This window comes from Cervus canadensis, chromosome 23 (assembly GCF_019320065.1).
Source record: "Cervus canadensis isolate Bull #8, Minnesota chromosome 23, ASM1932006v1, whole genome shotgun sequence".
Classification (NCBI taxonomy): domain Eukaryota; kingdom Metazoa; phylum Chordata; class Mammalia; order Artiodactyla; family Cervidae; genus Cervus; species Cervus canadensis.
Window position 1 is genome coordinate 9098007 of NC_057408.1, and position 16088 is coordinate 9114094.

The 16088-nt window shown below is 42.6% G+C and overlaps 1 protein-coding gene across 1 annotated transcript in view; it reads right to left on the minus strand.

Annotated features, from left to right (window-relative positions):
* MBD2 (methyl-CpG binding domain protein 2) overlaps positions 1-1955 on the minus strand; it is a 65123-nt gene extending 63168 nt beyond the window's left edge. Inside the window, exon 1 of the mRNA XM_043443759.1 lies at positions 1175-1955. Coding sequence (XP_043299694.1) covers positions 1175-1725 — 551 coding nt within the window. The 5' untranslated portion in view covers positions 1726-1955. The remainder of the gene's footprint in view (positions 1-1174) is intronic.
* Between the last annotated feature and the right edge of the window lie 14133 nt (positions 1956-16088).

Below are 16088 nucleotides of genomic sequence, written 5' to 3' on the forward strand. Positions count from 1 at the left end.
TGAGTATTATACATACACATACACACACACACACACACACACACACACACACACACACACACACTCACTTTTCCCATGGGTAATGAATCAAACCTACTTGATGTTAGAAAACAGGAAATCCTTCCTAACACACTCTGATGGTTAAATGGCAGATGACAACTACTCCAACACCTATGTATAGTCCCTGAAAATGACTCAACGAACCCACAAACGTTGCTCTCCAAGCCACTGAGTATAACATGTTTATGTTCTCGTCTAGAAATGGGACAGTTTATAAGAAAAGTTAGCAAATTTGTTTTTAAGAAAATTCCACTGGTATCAATAGCCACAGACCCTGTCCTGAGCTTACTGGGTCATCCAAACTAATGACAGGGACAGCATGACCACAGGATTCATCATCAAGCTGAAAACCTTTCATCGTTCGGACCAAGATTTCTCAATCCTGCACTTGTGACATTTTGGGCCAGTTAATTCTTTGCAGTGAGGGCTGCCCTGTGTATTACAGAATGTTTAGCAGCATCCCTAGTCTCTGCCCATTTCATGTCAGTAGCACCCCCCTTCCCTGGTTTGACAACCAAAAACGTCCCCAGACAGTGCCAAATGTCCCCTAGGGGGACACACTCTGATCTAGGAGCCTGACAACTGACCACACTGCTTCTAAAGGCGAGTCAATTCTGCAACAACAAGGGCGGTTCCAAGAAAACTACAGGCATCCCCAGTGGTGACTTTGTATGACACTTCCCCGGGATCCCAACAAAGTAACTAAAACCTGCTTCACTGTCATAGATGGCTCCTTTCTTCCACGTGTGCGTGATTAAACACTTTGCGATGATGAATCTGGGACGGACTTGGGACGGCGGCCAACAGTGGCTGGTTTTATAGTTTCGATGAATTGCACCTTCTTTTAACCCTTCGGTGGACCAGTCAGCCCTGGCGTAATAACCCTGTCTTTCTCCCCGCAAACCATCACTCCCCGGGCCCCTACCCTGTGGAGATGCCCTCCGGGGGGCTCGCACCATTCGGACGCTGTGACTGTCACTGCACTCGGGGGTTGGGGGGGTCACCTCTCAGCCAAGGGCCCGGGCCCCTCTGCCGTCCTGTTGACACCCCCCTACCCAGGTCAGCGCTTGACCCCCCGACCCCGGGCTGACCCCGCCGCCCCCCAAGGCGGTACCTGAAGTAGTAGACATCGCTCTTGCCGGCGCTGAGCCCAGATTTTCGGATCACTTCCTCCTTCTTCCATCCGGGGGGGAGGGCCGGGCAGTCCATCCTCTTCCCGCTCTCCGCGGCCCGGGGTCCCCGGGGCCCTGGCCCCGCGCTCCCCGACGGGAAAGGGACCGGCTCCCGCCGGGGGGCGCCGCCGCCGCCTCCTCCTCCTCCGCCGCCGCCGCCGCCGTCGCCGCCAAGGCCGCCGCCGCCGCTCGGGGGACGGCCGCGGCCCCGGCCCCGGCCCCGGCCCCGTCCCCGGCCACGGCCCCGGCCCCGGCCACGGCCACAGACGCCGCCGCCGCCGCCGCCCCGGCCCGCCGGCTTCCACCGCCCCCGGCCACGGCCGCCGCCCCGCGCGCCCTCCCTGCGCGCGCCGCTCACCGGGGACGGGGCGAGCGCGCAGCCCGGGCCCCCCTGCTCGATGGCGGAGCCGCCGCCAGCGCCGCTGCCGCCCGCCGCGCTCTCCCCCTCCTCCTGCTCCGGGCAGCAGCGGCCTCCCCCCGGGTGCGCGCGCATCCAGCCCCCTCCCCAGCCGGCGCTGCGCTTCTTCCGTAACCGAGCCCTTGGAATCCCGGAGACCCGCCCCGCCCGCGGCGCGGCGCGCGGGGGACGCGCGCAAGCATCATAGAGCGGGCGCGCACAGAGCGGCCCTCCCGCCGGGGGGCGGGGCCTCCGCCACCTCCTCTCAGGTCCTCCGAGCGGCCAGGGCGGCCATCTTGTCCCCGCCTCCTAAAGGACACGCCCCCGCCCGCGGCCCCGCCCACCGCGCCTCCGGCCTCGCCCTTCCGGCCCCCCGCCCCCACGCGGCGCGCGGGCTAGGCCCGGGGCTGCGGGCGGAGAGGTGTCCCGGGGTCTGCGGTCCCTTTGTTTCGAGTTGAGTTACCCTCGCTCACGGTGCAATCTTACCTACGTCTGCGTCCCAGTTAATGAGCAACAAACAAAGTGTATCTCTTATTTTATATTTACCACCTCGACTGTTCATTTAATGAGCAAGAGATACCTTTTCCTGCCTCGACGTCATAGCTTGCCAGGGAGCTCAGGTTGATGGAGTGAGTTGAAGTGTCCTCATAGCGGAGTATCACTAGTCTCCAGAGTCCGGCTTTCAGAACTTTAGAATTCTGGATTGATTATCATCCCAGAACTTTGTAAGGCCATAGGAAGGGAAATGACAGCCCAAAAAGTTCCCTCCAGTTCTACAGGATTTACCTCTAACGTCCCCATAAAATGACCAGAATTCCTGAATTCACCTAGAATTGACCAAACTTCTTAGGATCTTTTCTTAAATTTATACTTCGTTTTCTAAAGACCTTTGACAAATATCCATGGCCTTTGGCTTCCTTAATGCACCCTGGTGCTGAAAGACCCATTTAACCTAATCACTAGCCTTAAGGAATCTGCGTGGAATTCACTTGCACCTGCCAGCTCATTGTTCAGGAGTGATTTTTAAAGACTAATACCAAATTGATTAAGAAAACTGATTTCCATTTCAGAGGAGCACAATTTCTGTTTGTTTAACCTTTTGAATACATTATGAAACGTTGGGTTACTGAAAATAGTGTTAGGCTATCTTCAGATTTTGAACATACAGGACCTAAAAGTTAAGGACCAAGTTTAAGGGATAGAAAAAAACTGATGAACATAAAGTAGTGGAAAATCTATATTTATTTGATTTGCTTTTGCAATTTATTAAGACAAACATCAGCTCAAACACACAGATTTGCCTCTGAGCCTGACCTTAGACTGCTTTTAATGTCTTTGAGTTGAGATACATTAAGCTATAGCTTCTTCCAAGAAATCTGTCTAGAACTGTGTCTAGCAAAGAGTTGGAAAGTCAAGTTCTCAGGAGAGAGGTCAGTTCTGAAGATAGGCATTTAGAAGTCAACTTGTGAAAGTGATCATTGAAGGGAACCCTGCAAGTAAATAAGATCTCCAAGGAAGAGCATGCATGGTAAATTAATTAATTAATTAATCTAAAATTTAAAGATCATTTAAAGAAAAGAAAGAGGAACCAAGAACTGAGTCATAAGGAACACGTACATTTGTGGCTCAGGTGAAGGAGTTAGAGTCAGAGATTTATGAGATCAAAATTTGGATAACAGGGAATCCCCCGGCAGTCCGGTGGTTAGAATTTTACTTCCACTTCTAGGGGACAGGATTCGATTCCCAATCGTGAAACTAAGATCCCCAAGCCGTGTGGTGCAACCAAAAAAAAAAAAGTTTGGATAACAAACACCCTGTAGGAGGAAGGGGTTGACTTTCACACTTAATTGTTGAGATTACAGATGGGGAAAGATAGACTTTTGGAAATTTTTTCCTTTCCATGCGGTGTCTCACAAGGCTGTATATTGAATGATGCAATGGATGTAAAAACAGGTCTAAAAGACTAAATCACTATCAATTTAAGGTAATTGCTTTGACTTCTACTACCAGATTGTATTTGCTAAATCCCACTAGATAAAGTGGGGTGCTCCCCTAGTTAAGAAAAAACTCATCTAGGGCATTTCAAAAGCTTTTCTGGTCAAACTTGAGTTTTTCTGCCGTGATACCATAAACCAAAGGATAAAAACAAACAAAAGCACTTAATTATTCTACCACTAAAAGAAGAAAATTATCTAAGAAAACATTAAATTCTCGCAGGGACTAGATTGACACCTGAAAGTATTGAGGATAAATGCTTAGCACCTAAGACATAGATCCTTCTGTTTTCCTTAAAATACTGAACAAGTAATAACCCTTTTATAACCCTGGGAGAATGTATTTCCTATCACCCTTTGAAGAATAGCAACGTTGTTTTTCTGAGGCAAGAAAGCTGTGACCAAATTTTTCAATTTTAATCTCTCTCACAGTGGAAAAGGTCTTGCTAACTTCACCTTACGGAAAAAGTGAAAGACAACACCAGAGAGGATTATGTATGAAATCTGGCCGATTAAGCAAACAACTGAGATTTAACCACCTCGGATCTCTTACCCTCAGGTGTAGAAGCAGGTGTTGAAACACCAACTGTCACCCTCGAAAGACTACCTATTCTTTAAAATATTTTCCTTGCATTATTTCCAGGGAGAGTTGAGGTTAAGCCACGACAGTAATGTAGTTTTCAAGAAAATAGGTGTTAATTTGGATTTTTATTGAGAAAAATGGAACAAATTCAGGGAATGAAACTTGCAAGAGTGTGAAGTAGTGGCTAGTTTTAAAGAAAGAAAGAAAGTGAAGTCGCTCAGTCCCGTCCGACTCTTTGCGACCCCATGGACTGTAGCCTACCAGGCTCCTCCATGCATGGGATTTTCCAGGCAAGAGTACTGGAGTGGGTTGCCATTTCCTTCTCCAGGGGATCTTCCCGACCCAGGGATCAAAGCCAGGTTTCCCGCATTGTAGGCAGACACTTTACCATCTGAGCCACCGGGAAGTCAACAAGCTAGTTTTAAGATCTGTGTATTTATTAAAGATATATAACCTGCAGGCTTCCCAGGTGGCTCAGTGCGTAAAGAGTCCACTCGCAGTGCAGGAGATGCAGGAGACTCAAGTTTGATCCCTGGATCAGGAAGGTACCCTGGAGGAAAGCATGACAATCCACTCCAGCTTTTGCTGGAGAATCCCATGGACGAAGGAACCTGGCAGGCTACAATCCATAGGGTTACAAAGAGCTGGCCACGACTGACGTAACGGCGCGCACACACACACATATAACTTGCATTTGAATTTTTGATTGTGATAAGATACTCAGGAAAAGAAGGATTTAAATATTGGAAATCTTGTTTCTAATGAGCATATTTGCATCAGGTGATAACAGGGGCATCGCTTTCCCTCTCTTAACAGAGTCCAAGCAGTAGGGTCAGAATTTATCAAGACGTTAAATACGAGTGAGGGCATAGCCAAAAACCATTTTCCAGCTCCAATTAGCAGGTTTTATGATTCACTGAGTTGGCTCAACTACTGTTCACCTAATTCCCAACTAAAACGAAATGCTGCTGGCATGGCACATCAGGTTGCCAAAGGACACTTTCAAGTACATGCAGTATAAATAAAGGGTTTTTTATTATTACTATTACCTGCCACTTGGAATGACTACAGAGGAATCTTACACTGCGTAGTTTTAGCTCAAAAGAGAAGGGTTAATTACTTGAAAGGCAAGAGAAAACAAGAAGAAGTAAGTTTTGTACCAAGGGAAATTATTTCAGAAGATCGTGTCTTGTATTTTTTGAAATTTTCTGTGGGTTGTTACATTAGCCATAGGTAAGTAGCTGGTATTAAGTGTTTAGGATTAAGGGGTGGAGAGGTGCTTATTTAACTTCCTAAAAATAGAAAACGCAGTACTAAGAATAGAAAGAAAATCTCATTTAGGTTTCAGACACCTAAGATGCCATTTAACACGCTCAACAGTGAGATTTTTTAACTTAATCCTGGCTGCGAATCACACTCAGGCCTGAGTTCCCAAAGGGCAGCAGCCGCAAGCTCGTAGCCTTGCCCGCGTTGTGCACCCCAAGTTCCAGAAAACTGCTCGTGCCCACGTTGCCAGGTATCCCAGGCTCTGCCGGCCAAAGCCCCAGGCCAAGGCTCAAACCCAAGCAAACTTCAGCTCAGGCTCCAGTCCAGGCTTCTACAGGTGCCCACGTCCCCACAAAGCCTCCAGAGTCGAGGCCTTTGTCTGCCACGTGAGGACAGGAGGGCTGGTGTGACTGCTGGGCTGCCGTGTGCAAGGCGCGGGGGTCCTCCTGCGCTATTGGTGCAAATAAACCTGAGGCAGAATCTGTCCAAACAAACAAAAGACACCAGAATGCCAGGACAGGTGGTCCAGAAGCCCGAGAAGTGGAAATTGAATACATCAGAATATGCATCTCGCCAGGAGATCTCGCTATGTAAGTGGCTTTCCCCAGGTCTCAACGTATGTCTCAGATGGAACAGAGCTAGGCCTGGAATCCAGGCCTCCGGACTCCAAGTTTAGAGCTTTGTCTCCTTAACTGCTTTCAAACTGCCCCATTTTCTCTGATTTTCTCACCCCGAAACTTGTCCTACTTCAGAGTGGACACCTTTGCTTCCACCCTCTCCTCAGCCCAGCACCTTTCTCTGGCTAATTCCCGTTTATCCTTGGGTCTCACCTTGGACACGCTTACCCCCAGAGCCTTCTCTGACCTCCCTGGACCCTCCTCTCCTGCACTCCCCTGGGTGTGTGCTAGATGCCACACTGCCATTAGATATTTGCCCCATGCATTTGGTGACCTTTATTATAGTTGGTTATTTCATTGTCTTTCTTCCACTACCATCCTAAATGGCTATTCTTCATGTTTACCATTGCATCTGCAATGCCTCTGACTGGACTTACCTGGAGCATGGGAGAGGTTATTAGATACTTGATGAATAAATCAAATTAACACACTTTGCAAAAATTGTGTCCTCTCAAAATATACAAGTGCCATCTTTTCTTCTCAATGGATGCATATAATCACATGAATTCTGTAAAATCAGAATACTGACAACTGTTCTTACCTTACAAAATTTGAATAGGCTTCTGTGTCCCAAGAGTTATTTAACAATAAATCTGACTGACCTAAAAATAAGGTTTAAATTCATCTTACAAACATGTTTAATTACAAGACAGTTATACTGTTTTCTTTGGGTGGTCGTTCCTACATGAATTGAAAGCAGTTATTCATCAGTTTCTCAAAAATTTTGTCATGTATATCATGGGACCTGCTGCATAGCAGAGGGAACTCCGCTTGGTGCTGTGTGATGACCTAGATGGGCGGGATGGGGGGTGGGATGGGGGTGGGTGACAGCAGCCCTCCCAGGAAGGAGGGGATATATGTATACATGTAGCTGATTCCCCTTGTACAGCAGAGACTAACACAACATTATAGAGCAATTATATTCCAATAAAATAAAACAATTTTAAAAACTACCCTAATCATAAAATAAGACTCCACTTCTAAACAACGATTCCTGAATTTGTATACTTAATCTACACTTATGTTTCTCCTCTTTGGCTTCAAATAACCTGACTCCTCCTGATATTCTCTGCAGTTATATGCACACATATATTTTAATATCTTTTTATTTTGGAATCTTTTACAAGGTTCTCAGGGTGGTGTTTGTTGTTGTTGTTGTTTTGCATTCTTAATTTCTGATTTTCCCCTAAATCTGTGGTTTTTTTTTTTCAGCATAGCTCATGATTCCATTCTGAAATACTTTCAGACTTCATATTCCAACATTTCAGCTACCCCGATTCTCAGTGTTAATCACAATCGTACAGTTAAACTTGAGCCCTTATATTGCTTATCTCCCAGCATCTATGATTAATGTCACACAATTTCCTGCACAGCTTGGAAGTCTGTCCTCTGAGACAGAAGGTGCATGATCCAGCAACTGTCACCATCGGTGGCTGACACATTGTTGATCTAACAACACCCATTACCAGTCTCACTTGCCTGCCTGCATATGTGCGTGCGCGCTCAGTCACATGGTCATGTCCAACTCTTTGTGACCCCATGGACTGTAGCCCACCAGGCTCATCTGTCCCTGGGATTTTCCAGGCAAGCATACTGGAGTGGGTTGCATTTCCTACTCCAGGAGATCTTCTTGACCCAGGGATTGAACTCCCATCCCCTGCATTTTCTGCATTGCAGGCAGATTCTTTACTGCTGAGCCACCAGGGAACTAAAGAGACTTAAAAAAAAAAAAAAAAAAAGGTAAATATTAGCTATCCCAGAATAGTTTAGACAAGAGCAGGAGAGAGCTGGCAGTGGTTCTGAGAAAGTTTTTACTTCTCTATTAAAGCAAAACAAGAACTTGATCAGCGCTACCCTCGTCCCTTTGTTCCTGCCACGGATATGATTTCTGAAGCCTTAACAGCCACTTGCAACTATGAAGCAAAGATTAGAAAGATAAAGGCACACATCCTAAGAGCAGTGGAGTCAGATGATGTAGCCTGGAAGGCATTATTCAGCAGCTGAACCAAGTCTTGCCACTCTTTATCTCCACACTTCTGTGCTAGGTGAGAAATTAGACTTTTTTCTTTTAAGACGGCGCTCTCTCTCTCTCTTTTAATTTGTCTGCACCAGGCCTTAGTTGTGGCTTGCAGGATCTTTAGCTGCAGCATGTGAACTCTCAGTTGTGGCATGTGGGATCTAGTTCCCTAATCAGGGATCAAACCCGAGCCCCCTGCATTTGGGAGTGTAGAGTCCTAGCCACTGGACCACCAGGAAAGTCGCTAGACGGTTTTTGGATTAAATTACTGTTGGATTTTCGGATAACCAAAGCAAAAAGCATTCTTTACTGAGATATGATTCCTACCCTCAGTGAAATGTGTGTATCTTGCTGGAAATTGGGCAACTCTTGAGCTGAAGGCCACGGGGTGGGCTATTGTGCAGGGTAAGGGAGAGAGGGAAGGAAAAGGGCAGAGAGAAAGGGAAGGAGAATGGCTGATAGGCACTGCCCCTGGCAGTAGCAGACCAGGGAAGTCCTCCCTTCCATACTCTGATGGAAAGAAAAGCATTCCAAGAGATCTCTCCTACTTCGGCTCTATTTTTATCCCATTGCTTCTCACAATGACCCTGGAGAAGGGAAAGGCTACCCACTCCAGTATTCTGGCCTGGAAAATTCCTTGGAGTTGCAAAGAGTCGGACATGACAGAGCGACTTTCACTTCACACAATGACAGGTCCAGCTCCAGAGAATATGGTCCAGTAAACTGTCTTTGAACTTGATCACTTCATTGATCATATCATCTGAGCCTCAAGTAGAATAATAAGCATGGGGAGAAAGAGCCTAATCCATGTTTCTATCGCTGAAGATTTCATTTCAAGAAAATCTTTTATTTAAAAAAAAAAAAAGAATCCGAACATAAGAATAAACACCTGGTGTCTGAGTCATGCCATCTTATTTCACTGCCCAAGACTGGTCTAGTTGGTAACAGTGCTGTTTTGAATGACATTGGCTGATGACAAAGGGACAGATGCCAACTTAATATGTGAGCAATGAGGTTGTGTCACATGAAAGCCAAATAACTTAAGATCACAGCAAATAAGTTTTTCTGTCCTTCAATCAGAGAAAAGTGGTGGGAAAACTTGTTACCTGAAGAAGGTAGTGGTGTTCATAGGCCAACACCCAAACTGACTATGGTAACTTGTACCACATTCACATGAAATCAGTAATTTGGCTTTGAGAAGGGGGCGTTGGCATTGGAGGGTTTGGGAATCATCAACAATATTAAATTGATTTAATTTGATAATTTTACTTACATTTAACTTATGGATTTGTTCATTTCTATTTACATAAGAACAATAAGCGTAATGAGGTTAAAACAAGCTTCATGTTTTTACATATTTAAGTAACATCAGAACAATAATTTAACTCAACATGGGGGAGGGAGGCCCCCAATAATTTTTTCCTCATAAAAGGAATATTTGCATTTCTCAGGGTTAAGAAAAAGTGCCCTCAAGGTTAAGAAAAGTTCACACTCTCCTTGTCATAGTCTTTTCCTTAGCAAAGAGATTTCTGAGAAATTGATAATTCATCTCTGGTGACCCCCCTCCTTCTTAAAATTCTTTCCTTCCTTGGCTTATGAGACATCATACTCTTCCGATTCTCATTCTATCTACTGCTTTCCACTTGTCTTTGGTATAGCATCTTTCTTTGTTTTAAAGATCTTTTTCTTTGTCAATAAACATGAACATTACATTTATTTTTTAATTTAAAAAAATTTTTAATTTTGTATTGGAATATAGCTGATTAAAAATGTTGTGATAGAGTCAAGTGGGCAGCAAAGGGACTCAGCCATACGTATACAAGTATTCATTCTCCTCCAAACTCCCTTCCCTTCCAGGCTGCCGCATAACATTGAGCAGGGGTCCCTGTGCTATGGTATAGCTTCTTTCTTGAACAGTTTCTTAAATGATGATGTTCTTCAAGCTTCCCTCTGTAGACACCTTGTCTTCGGATTCTACACGCAAGGCAGGTCTTAAAGATGAATCTGCTAAAGGGGTCTTAACCAGGAGGCTGCTGAAGGATGTGCTCTACCAGAACACGAGAGTGAAACAAGACTGAGAAGCCAGGGAATCCAGGAAAGGGAGATTCCAATAACGCTGAAGTGAGGCAAGGGAATGCCCTGGGTGATCAGGAAAAGAGCTCCTAAGAGACGTGCAAGAGGTCCAGGGAGCAATATTCCAGGTTGAGCAAAAGAGACAAAGGTTGTAGGAGGTACATTTCTAGAAAAAAAAAAGAAAGAGGACCATTTATCTATGCTGATGCCTATGCAGAAAATACTTCGCCTATGCAGAAAATACCTTAGCCACCTGATGCAAATAGCCAACTCATTGGAAAAGATCCTGATGCTGGGAAAGATTGAAGGCAAAGGAGAATGGGACGGAAAAGGATGAGATGTTTTGATAGCATCACTGACTCAATGGACATGAATTTGAGCAAACTCCAGGAGATAGTGGAGGACACAGGAGCCTGGCATGCTGCAGTCCATGGGGTCACAAAGAGTTGGAAATGACTTAGCAACTGAACAACAATAAAAATGCAGAAAATTACATTAAAAAGCTCTTGGAGACTGTGGGGGGAAAAATCAATGATAATTGCATAGAAGACTAAGAACATTTTTAAGAAGAGGTAATCATTAACTTCAAGGGAAAAAAATAAATGAAATATAATCATGGTGATACTATGGTGATATTATGTAATAGGTAGTATATTGAGAAGGTGAGTCTACACTAGAGGAAGCAGCTAATAAAGCAGGAATGTGTTACCTGTGGAGGGTGAGACAGAGAATTAGAGAGATGGGGCTGAGCACTGCATATTTTCTTTATATACTTAGTATCATGTAACTGAACCATGTGCCTGTATATTTTGGTAAAAATACAACAATTTTTTAAATTGTCATGGGACTTTCTTTTAGTACCATCACTCACCACCTCACAAATATGGATAATTACCATTTTTTCCCCAGGTGTTTATTACACGCCAGTCTTCATGTTGGATACTTCCTGTGCATCTATCTAATCTTCAAAACACTGTGTAAAGTAAATAATATTATCCCCAGTTTATACATGAGGAAACTAAGGCACTGAGAGGTTAAATTACCCATCAGAGTTGACCTAACTGGTAAAAAAAAAGCTAGAGTGTAGCCATCTGGTTTCAAAACCTAGGCTCTTTGAATTGCACATTGTGGTGAAATACAGCTTTACCTTTGATTATATATAATTTCAATTGTTATACGTCTTGCACATGTTTACATAAAGCCCTACCTGGGTTTTATGCATCACCCCTCTTTTTGTTCAGTTATTTTGGCAGCACTGGGTCTTTGGCAGGCTTAGTTGCCCCTTGGCATGTGCAATCTTAGTTCCCCAAGCAGGGATCAAACCTTCATCCCCTGAATTGGAAGGCGGATTCTTAATCACTGGACCAGCAGGGGCCTCCACCCTGCAGGTCTCCTTAAGCTGACATTTTTCAGCAAGCAGCATATTTATCTTTCTCAGTTTCCTGGTGTATCCTTTTGGATAACTCCATATTGTTTCTCTTTTAGCTGATTTGAGTTTCAGAGCTTGCTCTCAGCCCTGACTCTGAGCTTAAAGAAATTTTTAGCACTGAATGGTAGGCCTGAACTGTGGACAGTGTTCATCTGTAAGTTGGATTCCTTGGTGTCGGATGAAGAAAAGTGCGAGCTGAAGGTGAGATGCGTCTAGAAAGTCAAGAGATTCTGTAGGCTCACTGACTACACAGCCAAGTATTATATAGCAGCAGCCTTGGGAGCAAGAGAGAGCAAAGCTTGCTCTCTTGATGAGGATCATAACCTCATTCCCTTGCCTTATTTATCTCCATCTAGTAATCAGGAAGTAATTATTCTGTTATAGGAGTTTCATGACAGTGAAAATAGATGAAAATACTCAACATCAAAAAACTTAGTGGGAAGTATTTTTCTTTAAAAGACATGAAACAAAGAAATGTTCACAGACTTTTCTAAATATGTGACTTGTCTCCAGTAATTATACATGAGAAAGCTATTTTTGGAATCTTAGCTCACAATAAAAAGATAGGATTATAAATTGACTCTTTTAGCCTTTAAATTAACTCAGAAAGAAATGATTTTCCAGTTGTACACTTTTTATTGTTTAGCCTAAAATAACATTTGAACATGTATGGCAGATTTGTTGTTAGACCCTACAACTTGCAGAATACTGTAATTAACTGATTCTAAATAATAAATAGCATAGAGAATGTATAAAGAAAAAAGACTCCAAACCAAATTATATTTCTGAGAGAAATGGAGAATTAAAGGATGCATGAAAATATAAGAAATTTGTACTTATTTTAGCAAATGCCTCCTGCAGATTTTTCAGTCTATGATTATACAAATCATGACCTATCACAAAGGAAAAAAACAATTAGTGAAACCACAAAAAAGAAAAATGATACGTTTTACAGTTTTTTAAATAAGTAGGAAAGTATATGTTTGCCACACAGATGAGAGGTAGTTTTATTTAACGCTGTGTTCTATTTGGAGAAGATAAATCACTGTTTTAAAAAAACAGTGCTCCATGAGAAGTACTTCAGGGGGTTGCCCAAGTGCATAATTTCTTGAAAGTCCAAGTGTATAGTTTTCTGTGTATCTTTTATCTTAAAACAATCTCAGATTTACAAGAAAAATTTAAAGCACCTCTTTGTCTCGACTATTTGAAAGTAAATTGCTAACATGATATCTTATAACCCCAAATACTTTTATGTGTAAATCTTACAAACAATGATGTTCTTCTCTAAAACAATTGCAAGTAAAACCTTTCAAACAAGAAATTAACATTTGTATATAACCACGATCCCCAGACCCCATTCAAGTTCTACCAGTTGTCCCAGCAATAGTCTTTAGAGCAAATGAATCCAGTCTAGAGTAACAGAGCATTTGGTTGTGGTATCTTTTTGTTTTCTTCAATTGCGGAACAATTCTTCAGGCTTTCATTGATTTTCACGACCTTGAAGTTTTTGAAGATTACAGGTTGATTATTTTGTAGAATGTCTTTCACTTTGAGTTTGTTTGATGTTTCCTTGTGATTAAATGAGGTAGCTGTGTAACTTGGGCAGTAATATGGAAGAAGCAATGTTGTGTTCTCATTACATCCTATCAGCAGGCCCAGGATTTCAATTTGTCCCATAACTGGTCATGTTAACTTTGATCACTTGATGGTGGTGTCTGGCAAGCTCCTCCCCTATTTATTACATTTGTAGCTTGTATGTATTTTAGTATTAATATACAGGCTAAAAAAATTTAATGATGATAAAACATACCCGAATATATATGTTATAAATCAGCTTTTAACAATAGGAGGCCATTTCCAGTTTTTGGCTTAACTCATGTTTGCATAGAGCCTAGCCAGTTGCTTACTATTTTTCTCAGGTTCTTACAACATAATGTTAAATGATTCTTCATAATTTCTTTTTTTAGCTGAGATTTCTGAGCTAATCTGAGATCACTCTCAGCTATATTTCTGAGCTTAAAGAATTTTTAACATTGAAATGACAGCCCCGAAATTCTCATAGAATTATTTGCCTGGAAATAAAGCATCTGTATTCATTCTTCTACTGCTGGATAATAAATCACCACAAATATATCCTTAAACAATACACACTTATTATCACACATTTTCCATGGATCAGGAGTCTGGGCATGGTTTTCTGGGTCCTCTGATCTTTAGAATATTCCAGGCATTGACTGGGCCCAGAGTATCCACATGAAGCCCAGTCTTCTTCAGTCCACATAATGGTAGGCAGTATTCATTGTGAAGCCATAATACTCAGGGAGGTCTATTTCTTCAAGATCCACAAAGAGTCTCTGGCTTCAGCTTCTGATCTCAGGATCCTCTTTGAAAGCTTCACCTGGTTAAGTCAGGCCACCATGGATCATCTCCCTTTTTGATCAGCTCAGTGTAAACTGATCAGGCATGTATTAATTACACCTGCAAAACCCCTTCAGCTTTGCCATCTGGATTAGATACTTGAACCTCTTGTACTGCCTCAACTGGCTGTTGGGTTTGTCACTTGGTTCTGACTCAGCTTTTTCTTTTCTCGATATTAACTGAAGTTTTTGCATGTTGGAACCCATAAAACTGTACAAGTAAAGACACTGTTACAACCTGTGTGCGCTATTGTGAAATCGCAGGCGAGCCTCAGGTATGTCTGCTTTGTGTGTATGTACCAGGGAGTCATGCAATTGGAGGAAATACACAGCCCCTGGACCTGTGGGACTTTTATATTAGGTGATTTTAACTTTTGTAAGTCTGTGGTGCTTTTTCCCTGCCTTTTTTCGGTACGGAATGAAATCAGTTGTTAGATATGACTCGGGATACCACGAAGAGGCAAACCTTTATTAACATCTGCTTAAGCTTCTGGATCACTTTAACTGAAGAGTTTTCCATGGACACTGATTAAAAAATACCACTTGAAATTCCTTATCTGCATGAATCTAGAATTTCTGAAAACTCTGCAATCTCAACAAGATATAAAAATGACTGTTGGGGTTGATCTCTGCTTACATTATACTTGTTGATATGGATTTTAAAATGTGACCTTAAAAAATAAACATATGGTCATAAGTTTCTGCTTTTATTTATAGTAAGGGTAGTGATTGAGGTGGGTGTTTTAAGTGAAATTTCGCTTCATTGAAAAGTCTGTTGCTTTAAAAAATAATTTGAACACCACAGAAGAGTTTGAACAGGATAGTATTGGAAAGGCTGGATCTTCAGTTAGTAAATGAATCTAGGAAATTCAAGAACCTAATCAAGTTAATAATTTAATTCTTTCTTAAATAGGACTTATGAAGCTTCTATATACTTTGAGCATTTGCATATCCACCCAATCTGAATAAAGGACTACTGATATTACCTCCTCCATTAAGGTTTTTTGAACCTGATCAAGAACCCAGTGATGCTCTACTTCAGAAATATACAACAGCCTTTCTTGTGTCACTGAGTAAGCCTTAAATTTGAATATATAAACCTATCCAGACACAGTTTATCAGCCAAGGTTAGTTTTTTCAACTGTCAGCTATAGCTTTAGTTATAGGCTGTAGGCTGCCTAAAGTCTAGGACACAATTTTTAAACACTGTATTCCTTGGTCTATGCCTCCTAAGATTTCCTCTCCTGGGATGGGGTCAGGAGAGACCTAAATCTAAATGTCCTAAAGAGTTAGCTTTCTCAAGGGTTTCCCTGACCCCTAATCTTATTGAGATATAATTGAAATGTACCGAACCACACACATCTGGAGAGTATAATTTGATCCATCTTAACAGACGTGCACACCACAATCATGATAATGAATATTTCCATCTGTCTCAAAGGTTTCCTTTGCTTCTTTGTAATCCTTCCCTACCTCCACCCCCTCCCCCAGAACCACTACTCTGCTTCCTGTTATCACAGATTAATATTTTCTGAAATTAAATGGTATCATCCACTCTGTCCTCTCCTTTTGCCTGGCTTCTTTCACTCAGCTACTCATTTTAAGATTCATCCTTTGAAATAAGTCAGAAAGAGAAAAACAAGTATCATATAATCTAATGCATATACATGGAACCTAGACAAATGGTATAGATGATCTTATGTGCAAAGCAGAAACAGAGACACAGACTATGGATGCCAAGGGGGAAAGGGGAGTGGGGTGAATTGGGAGATTCCAATCGACATATATATACTACTGATATTATGTATAAAGTGGATGACTAATCCGAACATACTGTACAGCACAGGGAAATGTACTCAATGCTCTGTAGTGATCTAAATGGGAAGGAAATCCAAAAAAGAGGGAGTATGCATAAAAGTGTGACTAATTCACTTTGTTGTGTAGCAAAAGCTAACACAACACTATGAAGCAATTATACTCCAATAAAAATTAGAAAGAAAAGA